At 57.7% G+C, this 16,829-nt stretch overlaps 1 protein-coding gene and 1 pseudogene across 2 annotated transcripts in view; one reads left to right on the top strand and one right to left on the bottom strand.

Moving 5' to 3' along the window:
* IFT140 (intraflagellar transport 140) overlaps nucleotides 1-16,829 on the top strand; it is a 99,596-nt gene that overhangs the window by 20,035 nt on the left and 62,732 nt on the right. For both annotated transcript variants that reach the window (XM_062180996.1, XM_062180997.1), the window contains exons 12-14: nucleotides 431-522; nucleotides 6,509-6,636; nucleotides 9,430-9,547. In XM_062180996.1, coding sequence (XP_062036980.1) covers nucleotides 431-522; nucleotides 6,509-6,636; nucleotides 9,430-9,547 — 338 coding nt within the window. The remainder of the gene's footprint in view (nucleotides 1-430; nucleotides 523-6,508; nucleotides 6,637-9,429; nucleotides 9,548-16,829) is intronic.
* LOC133750784 (putative monooxygenase p33MONOX) lies at nucleotides 9,907-14,031 on the bottom strand (annotated as a pseudogene).

Genomic DNA, 16,829 nt, shown 5'->3' with positions numbered 1-16,829 from the left:
CATTAGCAGGGATCTGTGGTCAGGAGCAGAGCTGATCTCAAACCCAGGCACTGGGACGTGCAATCTGGTCATCTTTTTTTTATAAAAAAGATTTAATTGAAAGGCAGAGTTACAGAGAGGGAGAGGGAGGGACACAGAGAGAGGTCTTCCATCCACTGGTTTGCTCCCCAAATGGCTGCAATGGCCAGGACTAGGCCAGGCAAGAGCCAGGAGCTTCAAGGATCTCCCACGTGGGCGCAGGTGTCCAGACACTGATCCATCTTCCGCTGCTTCCGCTGCTTTCCCAGGCCAGGATTGAGGGAGTGGAAGCAGTGGATGGGGTGTGTTCGTCTTAAGTGGCATCTTATCCTGTAGGCGACACGGTGCCCTGGGAGGCTGAGGGAACGGAAGAGGCCGCGGCTGCTGTGGTGATGCTTCTCTTCCATCTTAGGCGCCTTCCTGTGCGAGTCCCCAGTGCTAGCAATGCATGAGGAAAACGTGTACACCGTGGAGCCAAACCGCGTCCAAGTTCGCACCTGGCAGGTGAGTGCCGGGTTCCACCTGTGGGCTGTGCTGGTGACACTGGCGCCAGGTTCCAGGTGTGACTCCAGTCGGCCATCACCTGCGTCTCGATGCACCTGCTGTGCTGCACCTCCTCCGTGGGGTGACTGGTCCTGACGGTAGTTCTGGGAGAGCTGGCCATTCCTTCTGGGGCAGCTGTGACTTCAGAATTCTGGAGGCAGGGCTGGCTGGCCCTTGTGCACCCAGGGCTGTGACATGCGAGGAAGTGGTCAGTATGTATCCTGAGGGCTAAGCGGCTGTCTGTCAGACATGTCTTTGGCAGCCCCTCTCCCACCTGTGTCTTGCCACAGAGCCTCTAGCGCTCTTTGCTCCCTTTGGGTCCTTTGGGGTCAGGTGCCCCCTTCCCTGCTCACATCCCCCACATGCTCGTGGGAGCCCAAGGACCCACATACCTCGTGAGCTTTCTGTGCTGCTGCAAACGGCTGCCACAGCCAGGCACTGAGGGATCAGAAAGCCGTCTGCTCACCGGCCTGGGGCCAGGGGTCTGCAGGAGGCTCTGTGGGAGGCCGCTTCATGCCGCTCGGCTCTGGTGGTGCTGGAGGCCCTGGGCCTGCCGAGGCTCGTGGATGCAGAGCTCTGGCCCCATGTGTCTGCACGTGGCCTTCTCTGCGTGCGTGTCTTACTGTAGAACACTTGTCATTGAATTCAGGGCCCACCCTAAGCCAGAATGATCTTTTACTTCTCATCTGCAAAGACCCTTTCTCCACACAAGGCCACGTTCACAGTTTTCAGGTCGACCTGTCTTGGCACGTCTCCCACCTGCTACAAGCAGCCACGCTCCCCTGCAGGCCCAGGAGCATCTCCATGGTCTAGTTATAGCTGCCAGGGCAGTTTCTGTCCAGCTGTGAGTTGTTCCCTGAGCCCAGCCTCTGATTCCCAGGATTGCCATGTCCAGGCGGTCAGACAGTAAACAGGGCAGTGAGAACTGCCCAGCAGAAAACCAAAGTGAATCGTATAGGAGCTGGTCATGGCAGGCAGTCCTGGGGAAGCTGTTGGCCAAGAGTTTTCTGGAGGCCTGCTGGGTCTACTCCTTGCCCAGGTGGCTCCCACACATCCACAGGTGTCTCCTTGATGCCTGCAGTTGCCAGTGGGGCATCCGTCGTGGACGTCAGAGTGATGGAGAGGAGCTCTGTTCTCAGGACAGATAAAGGGGCACCTGGAACAGCAGAGAAGAGACCAGGCTGGGGCTGTGCGGGGCCAGCAGGCCGCTGGGTGGGCAGCAGAGCAGACAGCCCCACCTGGAGGGCTTGGGCATCTGACATTTGCCAGCACGGGTGTGGGTACTTTTGTTTTTTGGTTTTTCAATTGTTTTTAAAGTAAATTTATTTTATTTATTTGAGCGACAGGGAGACAGAGCCTCCACCTGCTGGTCCACTCCCCAGATGCCCACAGCAGGTAGGGGTGCAAAGCTGGGAGCCTCGAGTTCAGCCTACCTAGGTCTCCCATGTGCTCACCAAAAGACCAGTACTGGAGTTGTCACTGCTGCCTCCCAGGGTCTGCTCTAGCAGGAAGCTGGTCAGGACGTGGAGATGGGCCTCAAACCCAGGCGCTCTGACGTGGGCTGCAGGCTTCCTAACAGCTTCATAGCTCCTGCGTGATGCCTGTCTCCGACAGTGTCCTGTCACACGGTCCCCGTCAGTGTTCCTAATCCTGAGGGGGTATCTGTTGACTGTGTCTCCGACAGTGTCCTATCACACGGTCCCCGTCAGTGTTCCTAATCCTGAGGGGGTATCTGTTGACTGTGTCTCTGACAGTGTCCTATCCCTGGGCCTAACACGGTCCCCGTCAGTGTTCCTAATCCTGAGGGGGTATCTGTTGACTGTGTCTCTGACAGTGTCCTATCCCTGGGCCTAACACGGTCCCCGTCAGTGTTTCTAATCCTGAGGGGGTATCTGTTGACTGTGTCTCCGACAGTGTCCTATCACACGGTCCCCGTCAGTGTTTCTAATCCTGAGGGGGTATCTGTTGACTGTGTCTCCGACAGTGTCCTATCACACGGTCCCCATCAGTGTTCCTAATCCTGAGGGGGTATCTGTTGACTGTGTCTCTGACAGTGTCCTATCACACGGTCCCCGTCAGTGTTCCTAATCCTGAGGGGGTATCTGTTGACTGTGTCTCCGACAGTGTCCTATCACATGGTCCCCGTCAGTGTTTCTAATCCTGAGGGGGTATCTGTTGACTGTGTCTCCGACAGTGTCCTGTCCCTGGGCCTAACACGGTCCCCGTCAGTGTTTCTAATCCTGAGGGGGTATCTGTTGACTGTGTCTCCGACAGTGTCCTATCACACGGTCCCCGTCAGTGTTTCTAATCCTGAGGGGGTATCTGTTGACTGTGTCTCTGACAGTGTCCTATCACACGGTCCCCGTCAGTGTTCCTAATCCTGAGGGGGTATCTGTTGACTGTGTCTCCGACAGTGTCCTATCCCTGGGCCTAACACAGTCCCCGTCAGTGTTTCTAATCCTGAGGGGGTATCTGTTGACTGTGTCTCTGACAGTGTCCTATCACACGGTCCCCATCAGTGTTCCTAATCCTGAGGGGGTATCTGTTGACTGTGTCTCTGACAGTGTCCTATCACACGGTCCCCGTCAGTGTTCCTAATCCTGAGGGGGTATCTGTTGACTGTGTCTCCGACAGTGTCCTATCACACGGTCCCCGTCAGTGTTTCTAATCCTGAGGGGGTATCTGTTGACTGTGTCTCCGACAGTGTCCTGTCCCTGGGCCTAACACGGTCCCCGTCAGTGTTTCTAATCCTGAGGGGGTATCTGTTGACTGTGTCTCCGACAGTGTCCTATCACACGGTCCCCGTCAGTGTTTCTAATCCTGAGGGGGTATCTGTTGACTGTGTCTCTGACAGTGTCCTATCACACGGTCCCCGTCAGTGTTCCTAATCCTGAGGGGGTATCTGTTGACTGTGTCTCCGACAGTGTCCTGTCCCTGGGCCAAATCGGTCCCCGTCAGTGTTCCTAATCCTGAGGGGGTATCTGTTGACTGTGTCTCTGACAGTGTCCTATCCCTGGGCCTAACACGGTCCCCGTCAGTGTTCCTAATCCTGAGGGGGTATCTGTTGACTGTGTCTCTGACAGTGTCCTATCCCTGGGCCTAACACGGTCCCCGTCAGTGTTTCTAATCCTGAGGGGGTATCTGTTGACTGTGTCTCCGACAGTGTCCTATCACACGGTCCCCATCAGTGTTCCTAATCCTGAGGGGGTATCTGTTGACTGTGTCTCTGACAGTGTCCTATCACACGGTCCCCGTCAGTGTTCCTAATCCTGAGGGGGTATCTGTTGACTGTGTCTCCGACAGTGTCCTATCACATGGTCCCCGTCAGTGTTTCTAATCCTGAGGGGGTATCTGTTAACTGTAAATGTGAGGATGCCTCCGAGTGAGGCGAGGTCAGCCTGCACTCTAGTCCCTGCCGACTGGCCGCACGTCCTTCCAGCAGGTGTGTACACAGGGGCTCATGTCAGTGATGAGGCGGCTCTGGACACTCGGGACTTCCTGATCCCACCCGGGTTCCCTGCCAGGCCAGCACCGGTGTGCCAGCAGACTGTGGCGCCTGGGTGTATCCCAGTGCCAAGAAAGAGGCAGGCACATGGGAGCCACGGTAGTGGAGGTACAACCAAGATAGGGTGACTTCGGGCAGGCGCTGTGGCATACCAGATAAAGCCATTGCCTGCAGTGCCGGCATCCCATATGGACGCCAGTTCTAGTCCCAGCTGCTCCATTTCCGATCCAGCTCTCTACTATGGCCTGGGAAAGTAGTAGAAGATGGCCCCCGTCCTTGGGCCACTATACCCATGTGGAAGACCTGGAAGAAGCGCCTGGCTCCTGGCTTTGGATCAGCATAGCTTCGACTGTTACATCCATTTAGGGAGTGAACCAGTGGACAGAAGACTCTCTCTCTCTCTCTCTGCCTCTCTGTAACTCTGTTTTTCAAATACATTAAACCTTCAAAAAAATAAAAAGATAGGGCGACTGGCCGTGGGCCCTGGGGGACCTTCACCTGAAGGCAGCCGGGGCCACAGCCAGGAGCAGTGAGGTTTGCTGTGGCATGTGCTGTGTGCTCTTGGAGTCGTGCTGTCTTCTCCCTAGAAGAAACTTCTGGGCCCGTGTGCTGGGAGGATCAGGTAGCTGGTGAAGGAGGAGGAAGCTGTGGGAGATGGTGTTGGGGGGTGCTGAGGGCCCAGCCCCTGGGGAACAGGGCCAGGGTGGATGGACAGGCAGTGTGGTAGGCAGTGACATGGAACAGGACTCTGAGCCTGCCAGCCTGCCAGGTCAGCCTGCTTGCTTTTCCTTCTTTCTTTCCTTAATTTTATTTTATTTTATATATATATCTCTGTGTGTGTGTGTGTGTGTGTATTTGAAAGGCAAAGTTATATAGAGAGATGGAGAGATCTTCAATACACTGGTCCATTAAACAGTGGCTGCAGTAAGGCTGGGCCAGATTGAAGCCAGGAACTTGGAACTCCATCCAGGTCTCCCACAAGGGTGGTAGGAGCCCAAGTAGTAGGGCCATCTTCCACTGCTTTCCTGGGGGCCTTAGCGGGGAGCTGGATCAGAAGTGGAGCAGGGGACTCAAACCGGTGCTCACAGAAGACGTCAGTGTCACAGGGCGTCTCTCTGGTGGTGGCTTTAAGCTGAAAGTCCAGCAGTGGAGCAGGTGCAGGATTTTAGTTCTGTCAACTTCCCTAGAGATCCCCAGGAAACCACTGGAAGTGCAGATCTGGGTGTCCAGAGCAGGGATGGTGTAAGTTCAGGTCTGAACCCAGGGGATCCAGCAAGTAAGGGGGCAGAAGATGGTGGACGTGCGAGCATGGTCAGCTGTTTCCTGCCTCTTTGATTTCAGCTGTGTTCAAGCAGCCCTTGACCATGGTTTTGCATGCATTTAATAAGCTCCTACAAGATAGGCCAAGGTGAAGGTCGGAGTCCCGGCTGGGGCTGCCTGTCCTCTGTTCTCTGGACTGTGCATCTCTGCCTCCTCGCTCGCCGTTGGAGCCTCCTGCAGTTCTGTGCCCACTGAGTGCCCTTGCAGCCCTGTCTTAATTAGCGTCCTCACGCTAGTGCCATGCAGCTCATGTGCCGTTCACATCAGCCCAGCTGCTGAGTTCCGCTGTGCGTGTTTGACACAGTGCCCCTCCAGAGCGAGTCCCACATGGTGCCGGCCGTCCCTGAATCTGGGCGAACTAAAACCCAGAGGATCAGGGTGAGTCTGAAAGGCACAGTGTGAAGTGCGAGGTCTGCACAGGCACGATTGAGCATGCCTCCCTAAATATTATGAAGATAGAGTGACAGTTTTCACATATAAATGATGTAGAACCACATCCTGGCCAACAGCCCTGTGGCATCTCCTTTCCCTCAGCACGCAGCCTGCCCCAGTGATGCTGGTGTGGCCACGCCCTCTGGGTCCTGGAGGGAGACCCTGTGCTGCCGCAGTGCCGCGGCCTCCTTCCTTCACTGTGCTGATTCCTCCCTCCGCACCGGCTGCTGGAAGGCCGCCTCAGACGAGACTGATTTCTTAAATGTTTTATTGAAGTATTAGATACACAGCGAAAAAGTGGATGTGTGCTGCTCAAGTGCCGTGAGCTTCCCTGGGGACTGAGCCCAGGAAGAGACCGTTGTCCTGATGAGGCCCCCTCCTCCAAGCCTCCCACGCTGGGCACGTTTCACAGGACACCCACAACGTAGGCAGTGCGTTCGGGGCTCAGGGCACTGTCTCCCCAGATGTGCACCTGTCACCCCTCTGCTCTCCGTCTCGTTCCTCCCCCGAGCAGGCGTCCTGGCCTTTTCCTCAGGATTGAGGGCAGCTCCGCCTGTGCCCGTGGCCCTGGAATCCCGCCGATGCCTGCTGTGTGAACACACGCAGTGCGTGAAGCTACCTGTGACCGCTCTGGCTAGCAAAAGTGAAACGCCATGAGAGCTGCTTTCCTGAACTTCTTTGTTTCCTCAGGGGACGGTCAAACAGCTCCTGCTCTTCTCCGAGAACGAGGGGAACCCCTGCTTCTTGGATGTCTGTGGGAACTTCCTGGGTGTCGGAACAGACCTGGCTCACTTTAAAAGCTTTGATCTTTCCCGAAGGTACAGTTGCTGTCCAAATAAAAGTATTATGTTTTCTGAGTCAGGAGGCTAGAAAGTGGGCAGATGCCAAAGACCTCTTGCGTTCTCCCTTCAGCGTGAACAGGCCACGCTCATCTTGAAGCACCTCGTATTGAGGCTGAATTCTGTGTTGGTGTGGGGCGGTGTGGGAGGGGAGGGTCGAGTCGGGGAGGTAGGGACGCTGCGCCTGAATTCTGTGTTGGTGTGGGGCAGTGTGGGAGGGGAGGGTCGAGTCGGGGAGGTAGGGACACTGCACCTGAATTCTGTGTTGGTGTGGGGCGGTGTGGGAGGGTCGAGTCGGGGAGGTAGGGACACTGCGCCTGAATTCTGTGTTGGTGTGGGGCGGTGTGGGAGGGGAGGGTCGAGTCGGGGAGGTAGGGACGCTGCGCCTGAATTCTGTGTTGGTGTGGGGCGGTGTGGGAGGGGAGGGTCGAGTCGGGGAGGTAGGGACACTGCGCCTGAATTCTGTGTTGGTGTGGGGCGGTGTGGGAGGGGAGGGTCGAGTCGGGGAGGTAGGGACGCTGTGCCTGAATTCTGTGTTGGTGTGGGGCGGTGTGGGAGGGGAGGGTCGAGTCGGGGAGGTAGGGACGCTGTGCCTGAATTCTGTGTTGGTGTGGGGCGGTGTGGGAGGGGAGGGTCGAGTCGGGGAGGTAGGGACGCTGTGCCTGAATTCTGTGTTGGTGTGGGGCGGTGTGGGAGGGGAGGGTCGAGTCGGGGAGGTAGGGACACTGCGCCTGAATTCTGTGTTGGTGTGGGGCGGTGTGGGAGGGTCGAGTCGGGGAGGTAGGGACGCTGTGCCTGCCAGAGCCCCTGGCACTCCCCTCACAGAGGAGGAGCCTTAATGTACGCCAACGCATCCCATCTCTTGGAGCATGGCTGGGGAGGGGGTTGCCCAGATGGAACACAGGAGGGAAAAGCAGCCTGTCACGACTGAAGGCGTGGGGACAGCGTCCTCTGTCACTTTGGAAACGGTGGAAACCACGTCACAGAGCAGCGTTCACGGGGTGCGTGAAGGATTCTGACACCATTACTCACATATACTGGAGCTGAACGGGAAGGCAGTGGTGTGGGAGCGCAGGAGCCGGATCCTCACTGTGGGAGGGGGCTGCAGAGTAGCAGGGACCCAGGAGTCGGAAGACGCCACTGTGAACTCTATTCTGCTTGCGGGTTTGTGTGACTCTGTATACAGAGAATCCCCGGCGTGGGTCTGTCCAGTCTGTGTGGACACACATTTCCTTACTCCGCCCATGGAGCTGCTGCACACCGTGTGGTTCCTAACAGCTTTTCCAGGAAGAGGGCCCGGGCTCCTTGGAGGGAGCTCAGTCTGGGACGGGGGCAGGTGGTGCACATAGGAGGCTGCGGCACCTTGTGCCAGGAAGTAGGGCAGCAAAGGTGCTCGTGAGGGAGGGCAGACAGGGACAGCGAAAGAAGGAAGGCGGGGTGACATGACAGCCTCAGTAATAACTTAGTGTGCACAGGGCCATCCTGACGGGTGGGGGGGCACAGACCTCCCCTACAGAACACCCAGAGGCTCCGTGGACACCACCCCCCGGGGGTGTGCAGCGCGGTCCCTGCTCCCAAAAGAGCACAGAACTTCCCAGAGTGCCTTCTGCTCGGTGGAGAACCTGACATGCCCAGCCCATTACGGTGACCCGTCGGGCTGACAGGTTACACCTGGCCAAGCAGCACTTCACTGACCGTCACGCTGACAGGTTACACCTGGCCGGGCCAGCGCTCCGCTGACCGTCACGCTGACAGGTTACACCTGGCCGGGCCAGCGCTCCGCTGACCGTCACGCTGACAGGTTACACCTGGCCGGGCCAGCGCTCCGCTGACCGTCACGCTGACAGGTTACACCTGGCCGGGCCAGCGCTCCGCTGACCGTCACGCTGACAGGTTACACCTGGCCAGGCAGCACTTCACTGACCGTCACGCTGACAGGTTACACCTGGCCGGGCCAGCGCTCCGCTGACCGTCACGCTGACAGGTTACACCTGGCCGGGCCAGCGCTCCGCTGACCGTCACGCTGACAGGTTACACCTGGCCGGGCAGCACTTCACTGACCGTCACGCTGACAGGTTACACCTGGCCGGGCAGCACTTCACTGACCGTCACGCTGACAGGTTACACCTGGCCGGGCCAGCGCTCCGCTGACCGTCACGCTGACAGGTTACACCTGGCCGGGCCAGCGCTCCGCTGACCGTCACGCTGACAGGTTACACCTGGCCGGGCCAGCGCTCCGCTGACCGTCACGCTGACAGGTTACACCTGGCCGGGCTGTGGTGTACTTTGCCCTGTACCTATGTGCTCCTCCCATTGCCCACGGCCCAGCCTGATGCTGAACCGTCCTCAGGCATACCCCTGGGCAGTGGACGTGAGACTGCCCCAGGCAAAGAGGCACCTGAGGGCACTGGGTGATAAATGTGTCCTGGAGCAGAAAAAGATGGAGGCAAACACTGAGGAAGTAAAATAAAGGGGAAAAGCTGCCTGCAGGGGCCTGGTCAGGCACCTGTTGGTCTGTCCGTGCGAGTAGCTCGGTGTGAGGACGGGGGATGTGATGAGGGCAGCAGGGCGTGAGTGGAGCTGTGCCTGCCCAGAGCCACTGCAGCACAGCTGGACCGAGGCTGCAGGTTCCTGTTGCTCATCTCAACACGTGAGGTTTGCAGACTCCGCCTGCGTCCTGGCCTGCCGCAGGCCGAGAGGCACCGAGCACACACAGGCTCGGGGCTGTGCCCTGCCCTCTGACCCGCACTGCACCCCCCTTCCTCCCCGCAGAGAGGCCAAGGTACACTGCAACTGCAAGAACCTGGCGGAGCTGGTCCCGGGCGTGGGGGGCATCTCCTCACTGCGGTGCAACGCCGGCGGAAACCGCATCAGCTTCCTGCTCAGCTCGGTGAGCCCCCTCCTGCCCTGCCCGGGTGGGCAAACCTCGCCCCTCTCCCGCCTTCTCCCACCTTCTCCCGCCTTCTCCCTGGGCCTCAGGGGTGCTTCTTGCCCGTCCTCTCCAGACACAGTTGCCCCTCCCTCAGCAAGCCCCTCACCTCCTCTCGGTTCCTGTTTCCCAGCCGATTCTTTGGCAGGACAGGGGTGACAAGGCCTGCGGAAGGTGTGCCCTGAAGGCTCATGCTTAGAGAACTGGAAGACGTGTGTGGGCAGGGCCACTGCAGCCGTGTAGGAGGGCCCAAAGGAAGCCAGCAGGTGGCGCCTCGAGCTGCTCTGCTCTGTACAGCCCAGCAGTGTGCCGTCGCCCGTTCATGCCGTTACTCGGGACGGTCTCTGGTCGTCTCTCCAGGGGTCCAAGGCCCTCCAGGCCTGCAGGTCCACAGGTGGCGGGTTAGCAGGCCGGGCCCTCCAGGCCTGCAGGTCCACAGGTGGCGGGTTGGCAGGCCGGGCCCTCCAGGCCTGCAGGTCCACAGGTGGCGGGTTGGCAGGCCGGGCCCTCCAGGCCTGCAGGTCCACATGTGGCGGGTTGGCAGGCCCGGCCCTCCAGGACTGCAGATCCACAGGTGGCGGGTTGGCAGGCCCGGCCCTCCAGGCCTGCAGGTCCACAGGTGGCGGGTTGGCAGGCTGGGCCCTCCCTGGGATGAGCAGGTGTCAGTCTCCAAGGCAGCAGGCATGCTTCCAGCTGGGGAGGGCACAGCGGCAGGGGAGAGCGACACGGTGTGGGGTCTGGAAGGTGAGGGGCCGGGATGTGCCTCCTGCAGGAAGCGCAGCTGGGCTGACCTTGGCCTGAAGCACAAGGAAAGAGCAAGTGCCACGCCCTTGTCAGAGGGTTCTTTCTTTTTTTTTTTTTTTTTTTTTTTTTTAAGATTTTATTTATTTGAAAGAGTTACAGATAGCCAGAGGCAGAGAGAGAGGTCTTCCATCCCCTGGTTCACTCTGCAAATGGCCACAATAGCCGGAGCTGAGCCGATCCAAAGCCAGGAGCTTCTGGGTTTCCAATGAAGGTTCAGGGGCCCACATACTTGGGCCATCTTCTGCTTTCCCAGGTCATTAGCAGAGAGCTGGATCGGAAGTGGAGCAGCCAGGACTAGAACTGGTGCCTGTGTGGGATGCCGGCACTACAGGTGGCAGCTTTAGTTGCTGTGCCACAGCACCGGCCCCCAGAGGGTTGTGTGTAAGCCAGGGATGGATGTGGACATCCACGTGGCTCCTGTTACTCCTGCAGGGACTAGCTGTGTGGTGACCACAACGGGGCTTGGTGATGGATTGGCTGGTTGGTGTGGGGTGAAGAAGGGTAGGACTGTCAAGAACCCCCTGCCTGTCTAGGCCCCTCAGCCAGGGGAGGAGAGATCAGAGCACAGGTGAGCCCCTGGCAGGGGTGGCAAGAGAGTTGAGTCAGAAATGCCTGGGAAGTGACAAGCAGGCAGTTCCACATCTGCCGACACCATCCCTGGGCCCTCAGACGGGGTGTGGCTGAAGTGAGAGCAACCCAGAGGTGGGTGCTTGGAGGAAGAGAAGCTGTCTGCCAGCGCTGGGGGCCCAGGGAGGCCTGGGAGAGACAAGCGAGCAGATGCAGCCAGGGAGATGGCTGTGGGATAGGAGGGAGGGGTCCGGGGGGGGGGGGGGAAGAGTGCCCACCAGCCCTTCAGCAGCTGCTGCTGGCCCTGTGTGCTCAGGAACAGAGCCTGTGGTCAGCCAGGGGCCCGGTGCCCTGTCCAGTGGCTGTGGATCCAGGGAGGGCCCTGAGTAAGACCAGCAGGGGTCAGCGAGGGAAAGTGCAAGGGGCCCATGACGGGGTGGTTAGGAGGCCAGAGAGGACAGCGTGGAACAAGGTGTTCTTGGCCCTCCCTGGGGGCATGGGTGATGCTCACCCATGGTAATTGGAAGCCTAAAGAGAAAAGGCACTGGCAGTGGAAAATGGCGCCCCCTACCCCATTAGCACCCTCCGTTCCCCAGGAATAGACCTTGTCCTTGCTGGTCCTGGAGAAAACGTGGCAGGTGGGGTGGTGCCACACAGGCAGCAGGGGCCTGACGCTCCTGCCCCCTGTGCACTGGTGTGTACAGGCAGAGGGGGACCCTTTGCCATCCTGCCCCAAGTCCACTGCTCGTTTTACTTTTTTTCTTTTAGAGTAGTCAGGATTTTTATTGTCAAAACAAGATCTTAACAGAAGAAGCAAATAAATGAATTGCCCTAGTGATCATAAACTCCAGGGCCTCTCTGGGGAGGGAGAGGGAGACACCCCCCCCCCAGGGAGGTCAGCTCACATAAACACGGGTGCTGCCCAGAAGAAGCAGCAGGTGTCCGAGAGCGTTCCAGTGACTGGACGTGTCACCGCTTCTCTGTGCCGTCTCGGGAAGATGAGTGTTGCGTAGTGATCTCAGACTCCTGCTGCGTAGAACAAATTTGAATTCTGCAAAACACACATCCAGACAGGTTTTGGGCCCTAACCAGGATGAGGAAATCAACCCCAAGATGATCATCGACCTGTGCTTAACTTCTTTACTAAAGCCTGACGGCCATTTCTCTACCAAATCGGTAGGCTGAATTTTCTCCCTTAGTTTTCGATCACATTGGAATTAAATTCAACTCACTTTAAAGTGTAAGAAAAGATCTGCAGGACTCAGGTTTGTTCTGTGCGTGTAAAGGAAGCGTGCCTGCAGCTGCACCAGCCCAGCAGGCGGCGCATGCAGAGTGGGCTGCAGGGCAGAGGGATGCGTGAGCTCTGCCAGAAAGTAAGGCGACTCCGATTTCAGAAGCCGTACATGTGGGCGCCGGTTCTGTCCCTGTTGCTCCTCTTCCAGGCCAGCTCTCTGCTGTGGCTCGGGAAGGCAGTGGAGGCTGGCCCAAGTGCTTGGGCCCTGCACCCCATAGGAGACCAGGAGAAGCACCTGGCTCCTGGCTTCGGATCAGCGCAGCGTGCCGACCATAGCAGCCATTTGGGGAGTGAACCAATGGAAGGAAGACCTTTCTCTCTGTCTCTCTCTCTCACTGTCCAACTCTGCCTGTCAAAAAAAAAAAAAAAAAGAAGAAGAAAACAAGTAGTGAGCCAGACACCCATCACTGCTGTGATTATTTAGTGTAACTTATTTTTATTTTTTAAAATATTTATGTATTTATTTGATAGAGTTACACAGAGAGAGAAGGAGAGGCTGAGAGAGAAAGAGCTCTTCCATCCTCTGGTTTACTCCCCAGTTGGCCACAAAGGCTGGAGTTACACCGATCCAAAACCAGGAGCCAGAGACTTCTTCCAGGTCTCCAACATGAGTGCAGGGACCCAAGGACCTGGGCCATCTTCTGTTGCTTTCCCAGGCCACAGCAGAGAGCTGGATTGGAAGTGGAGGAGCTGGGTCTTGAATTGGCGCCCATATGGGATGCCGGCACTGCAAGCGGCAGCTTTACCTGCTATGCCACAGCGCCGGCCCTAGTCTAACTTTAAAGCATACAAAATAGTCTCTTTCACAGCACTAGAACAGACTTTGCACTAACGTTTCTCAACAACCAATTATGTCTCCAGCTCTCGAGGGATTCTGTAAAATAGGCCCTTTCCCATGTGAAAACTGAGCAAACGGGAGGGGGGCGCAGGAGGCCCTCGATCCAGAGTCCCTGGGATAGAAAGCTGTAGAAGCCAGTGGGTGTGAGCACATTCAAGCACGGGGTTTGAGGGGATGGGTCCGCAGCCATGGTTTCTTCCCCTGTATCAGTAGGTATCCATCTTGGGCAGCTTGGAGGTTGCCGGGTCCTCAGCCATCCGGTGGTCTGAGCACTCATTGGTTCCATCAGCGAGAGCTTCTGGGCTCCTCTGGAGACCTGGGAGCCAAAACCTCCAGACTCAGACTTCTGGAGGGGTCTCAGTCCAAAGAGGCTCCATTGCTCTCTGAGCTTCTGTCCCTGTTCCCACTGCCAGGGTCCATAGCGCTAGGATCTGGGCCAGGTAAGTGGACCAGCCTCTGGGCCCCCGTGCAGGGGAAGAGTGGGGGTTGCTGCTGCCGCAGGGTGCTTCTGTTCGTTTGCGATCTGTCCGCTCTAACTTAGTTTGTGGAGTGCCACTCGCAGGTACTTGTTCTTGGAGCTGAGGCCCCGTGGGGTGTGTAACCAGCATCTCTCAGCCCTGCCCATTGCTCAAAACACTGATTGCATTCCTGGGTCTGTTTTGGGATGAGAGAATTCACGATGAGATGGGTAACTTAGCCTTCCCCGATAGTGCCTTTCTGTACCCTCAGTGGACATTGGCAGAGTCATGGCAGGGATGGACGCACTGGCCTCCGCTTGCTCCACCTTGCTGAGGTGCTGATACTTGACTGTGGAATCACTGGCTTCCAGGGGATGCTGCCCACGTCTGGTGGAGGAGGAGTCGTAGGCGCAGGGTCCCTGAGGGCAGCGTCCTAGCTGAGTGCCTGGCAGCACGTCCTAATGGACGGGGACATTTTACCTAGAGGCCCACGGAGTCAGGAGCAGGCATGTCTGGGTGACTTGAAGCCAATGAAAGACCGAGGTACAAGTGCTTTCCCTGTAGAGAGTTCTAAGTTCCTCCCACCACAGTGAGATGATGTGACAACGTGCAAACAGACAGAAGCTACTGAGGAATATTGTCCAGTTACTGCCAGTTAGCTGCCAAGCCACCTACAGCCTGAACTCTCGCACTAACAAGGCTCCAAAGACCCAGGTATCCTGAGAGGCCGTGGTGCAACCCAGACCCGCGCCGTGGGGAGAGCAGCAGCGCAGCAGGAGTCCCTGCCCGTCCAGGGAGCAGCCGCTCTCCTTTTCCTCTTCATTCGTGCATTGTTACAGAAAGCTGAGGTTGTTTGTTTGTTGTTGTTTATTTGACAGAGTTAGAGACAGAGACAGAGAGGTCTTCTTTCCATTGGTTCACTCCCCTAATGGCCACTACAGCCAGCGCTGCGCCAATCTGAAGCCAGGAGCCGGGTGCTTCCTCCTGGTCTCCCATGCGGGTGCAGGGGCACAAGCACTTGGGCCATCCTCCACTGCCCTCCTGGGCCACAGCAGAGTGAACTGGAAGAGGAGCGACCGGGACTAGAACCCTGAGCCCCAACCGGTCTAGAACTCGGGGTGCCAGCGCTGCATGCAGAGGATTAGCCTAGTGAGCCACAGCGCCGGCCCACATAGGTTCTTAATGTGTATTTGTTCCCACACTGCCAAACAGATATGCTGACCCCAAAGTGGGCATCTGAATTATGTCAGCTGGGAGTGACACTAAATTTTGGGACCCAGGCCGGCGCCGTGGCTTAACAGGCTAATCCTCCGCCTTGCGGTGCCGGCACACTGGGTTCTAGTCCCGGTCGGGGCGCTGGATTCTATCCCGGTTGCCCCTCTTCCAGGCCAGCTCTCTGCTATGGCCCGGGAAGGCAGTGGAGGATGGCCCAAGTCCTTGGGCCCTGCACCCCATGGGAGACCAGGAGAAGCACCTGGCTCCTGGCTTCGGATCAGCGCGGTGCACCGGCCGCAGCGGCCATTGGAGGGTAAACCAACGGCAAAAAAGGAAGACCTTTCTGTCTGTCTGTCTCTCTCACTATCCAATCTGCCTGTCCAAAAAAAAAAAAATGTTGGGACCCAAACCTTGTGGACATGTAGGAGGGGTCCATGTAGAGGTGCCAGGGCCAGCCTCTATCCTGTGCCAGTACCTGTTCCCCTTTCTTGTGCCAGAATGAAAGGAAAGAGTGACGGTAACATGGTCACAGCGTGTCCCTGCTGCTTCCCCCTTTCCATCGTGGGCACTCTGGTGCGTGGTCCTTATCCATGGATCCCACGTAAATGGTGTACTAAGATGCGTTCTGGGGCTGACGTGGTGTAGCGGGTAAAGCCATTACCTGCAGTGCAGGCATCCCATATGGGTGCTGGTTTGAGTCCTGGGTGCTCCACTTCTGATCCAGCTCTCTGCTATGGCCTGAGAGAGCAGCAGAAGATGGCCCAAGTCCTTGGGCCCCTGCACCACATGGGAGACCTGGAAGAAGCTCCTGGCTCCTGGCTTTGGATCAGCACTGTTCCAGCCATTGCGGCCGTTTCCCTAAATGGAGAGCCCCTGGGGGCGTGGATTTGGAGCTGCGACCACTTAGGAGACTTTCTGGAAGTGGTCGGCATCCGCCCCGACCTGAACCCCGGTGCAGAGCCGCATCCCAGCATCGCAGCTTGCGGGAGGCAGCTGGGCAGGCACTGCAGGCGGCAGCACCGGCCCCGGGCCTTCATATTGCAATTCAGTGTGTAAGGCACATTCAGGGTGGGTTTAGGAGACGGGAGCAGGCAGGATCCAGACGCTGGCCTCAGCAGGCCAGGTTGTCACTGCCCTGCGATGTCTGCCCTCCCTCCCCCTCCCCTGCTGGGATGTTTACTTTGGTGGTTAGAGATTCAAAGCTCCTTGTGGAGGTGCTGACAGCTTTTTCTGAAAACAGTTTCTCGAAACTTGAGGTGACATTCGTGTGTCACGCATTACCTTACAGCGTTGCGAAGCCGCCGTCTATTTCTGTGTCATTTCCATCCTAAAAGGAAGCCCCTTCCCGTGAGTGGTCACTGCCCACTTGCCCGTCCCATAGCCCCTGGTGAGCGCCAGTGTGCCTCCTGCTCTGTGGGTTTGCCTGTTTGGACGTCTCGTAGGAGGAGTCACAGAGTGTGTGGCCTTCTGCACCTGGACTCGGCCACTCTGCCTGGCCTTGAGGCTCATCCGTGTCACCATGAGCATCAGTACTGCTGCTCTGGGCGGCCAAGTGGTGGTTCTTTGTGTGTGGACTGTGTGTGTGTCCACGCGTCTGTCCTGGGCACAGCCTGCCACGGTGAGTGGGAGCGGAAGCACCCCCTCTGAATGTTCCCGCGTCCTTGTCTGCCCTCTGCTGCCCCGGCCCTCCTCACAGTAGTTGCCACCTCTGGGCTAGCCCTGAATCGCGGTGCCCAGCCACCCCGTATCTTGATGGGGCCTGATTCAGTTTTACTTGCATTGTGAGAACTGGTTGCTCAGTTTGGAGCTGCAAGCACTTAATAGGTTAATCCTCCTCCTGCGGCCCCAGCATCCCATATGAGTGCCGGTTCTAGTCCCGACTGCTCCTCTTCCAATCTAGCTCTCTGCTGTGGCATGGGAAAGCAGTGGAAGATGGCCCACATCACATGCTTGGGCCTCTGCACCCGCTTGAGAGACCGGGAAGAAGCTCCTGGCTCCTGGCTTTGGATCGGTGCTGCTCCAGCCGTTGCAGCCATTTGAGGAGTGAACCAACGGAAGGAAGACCTT

This window comes from Lepus europaeus, chromosome 21 (genome assembly GCF_033115175.1).
Source record: "Lepus europaeus isolate LE1 chromosome 21, mLepTim1.pri, whole genome shotgun sequence".
Lineage (NCBI taxonomy): Eukaryota > Metazoa > Chordata > Mammalia > Lagomorpha > Leporidae > Lepus > Lepus europaeus.
Note: the sequence above shows the minus strand (reverse complement) of the source record. Positions and strands in the feature narration are given on the sequence as shown.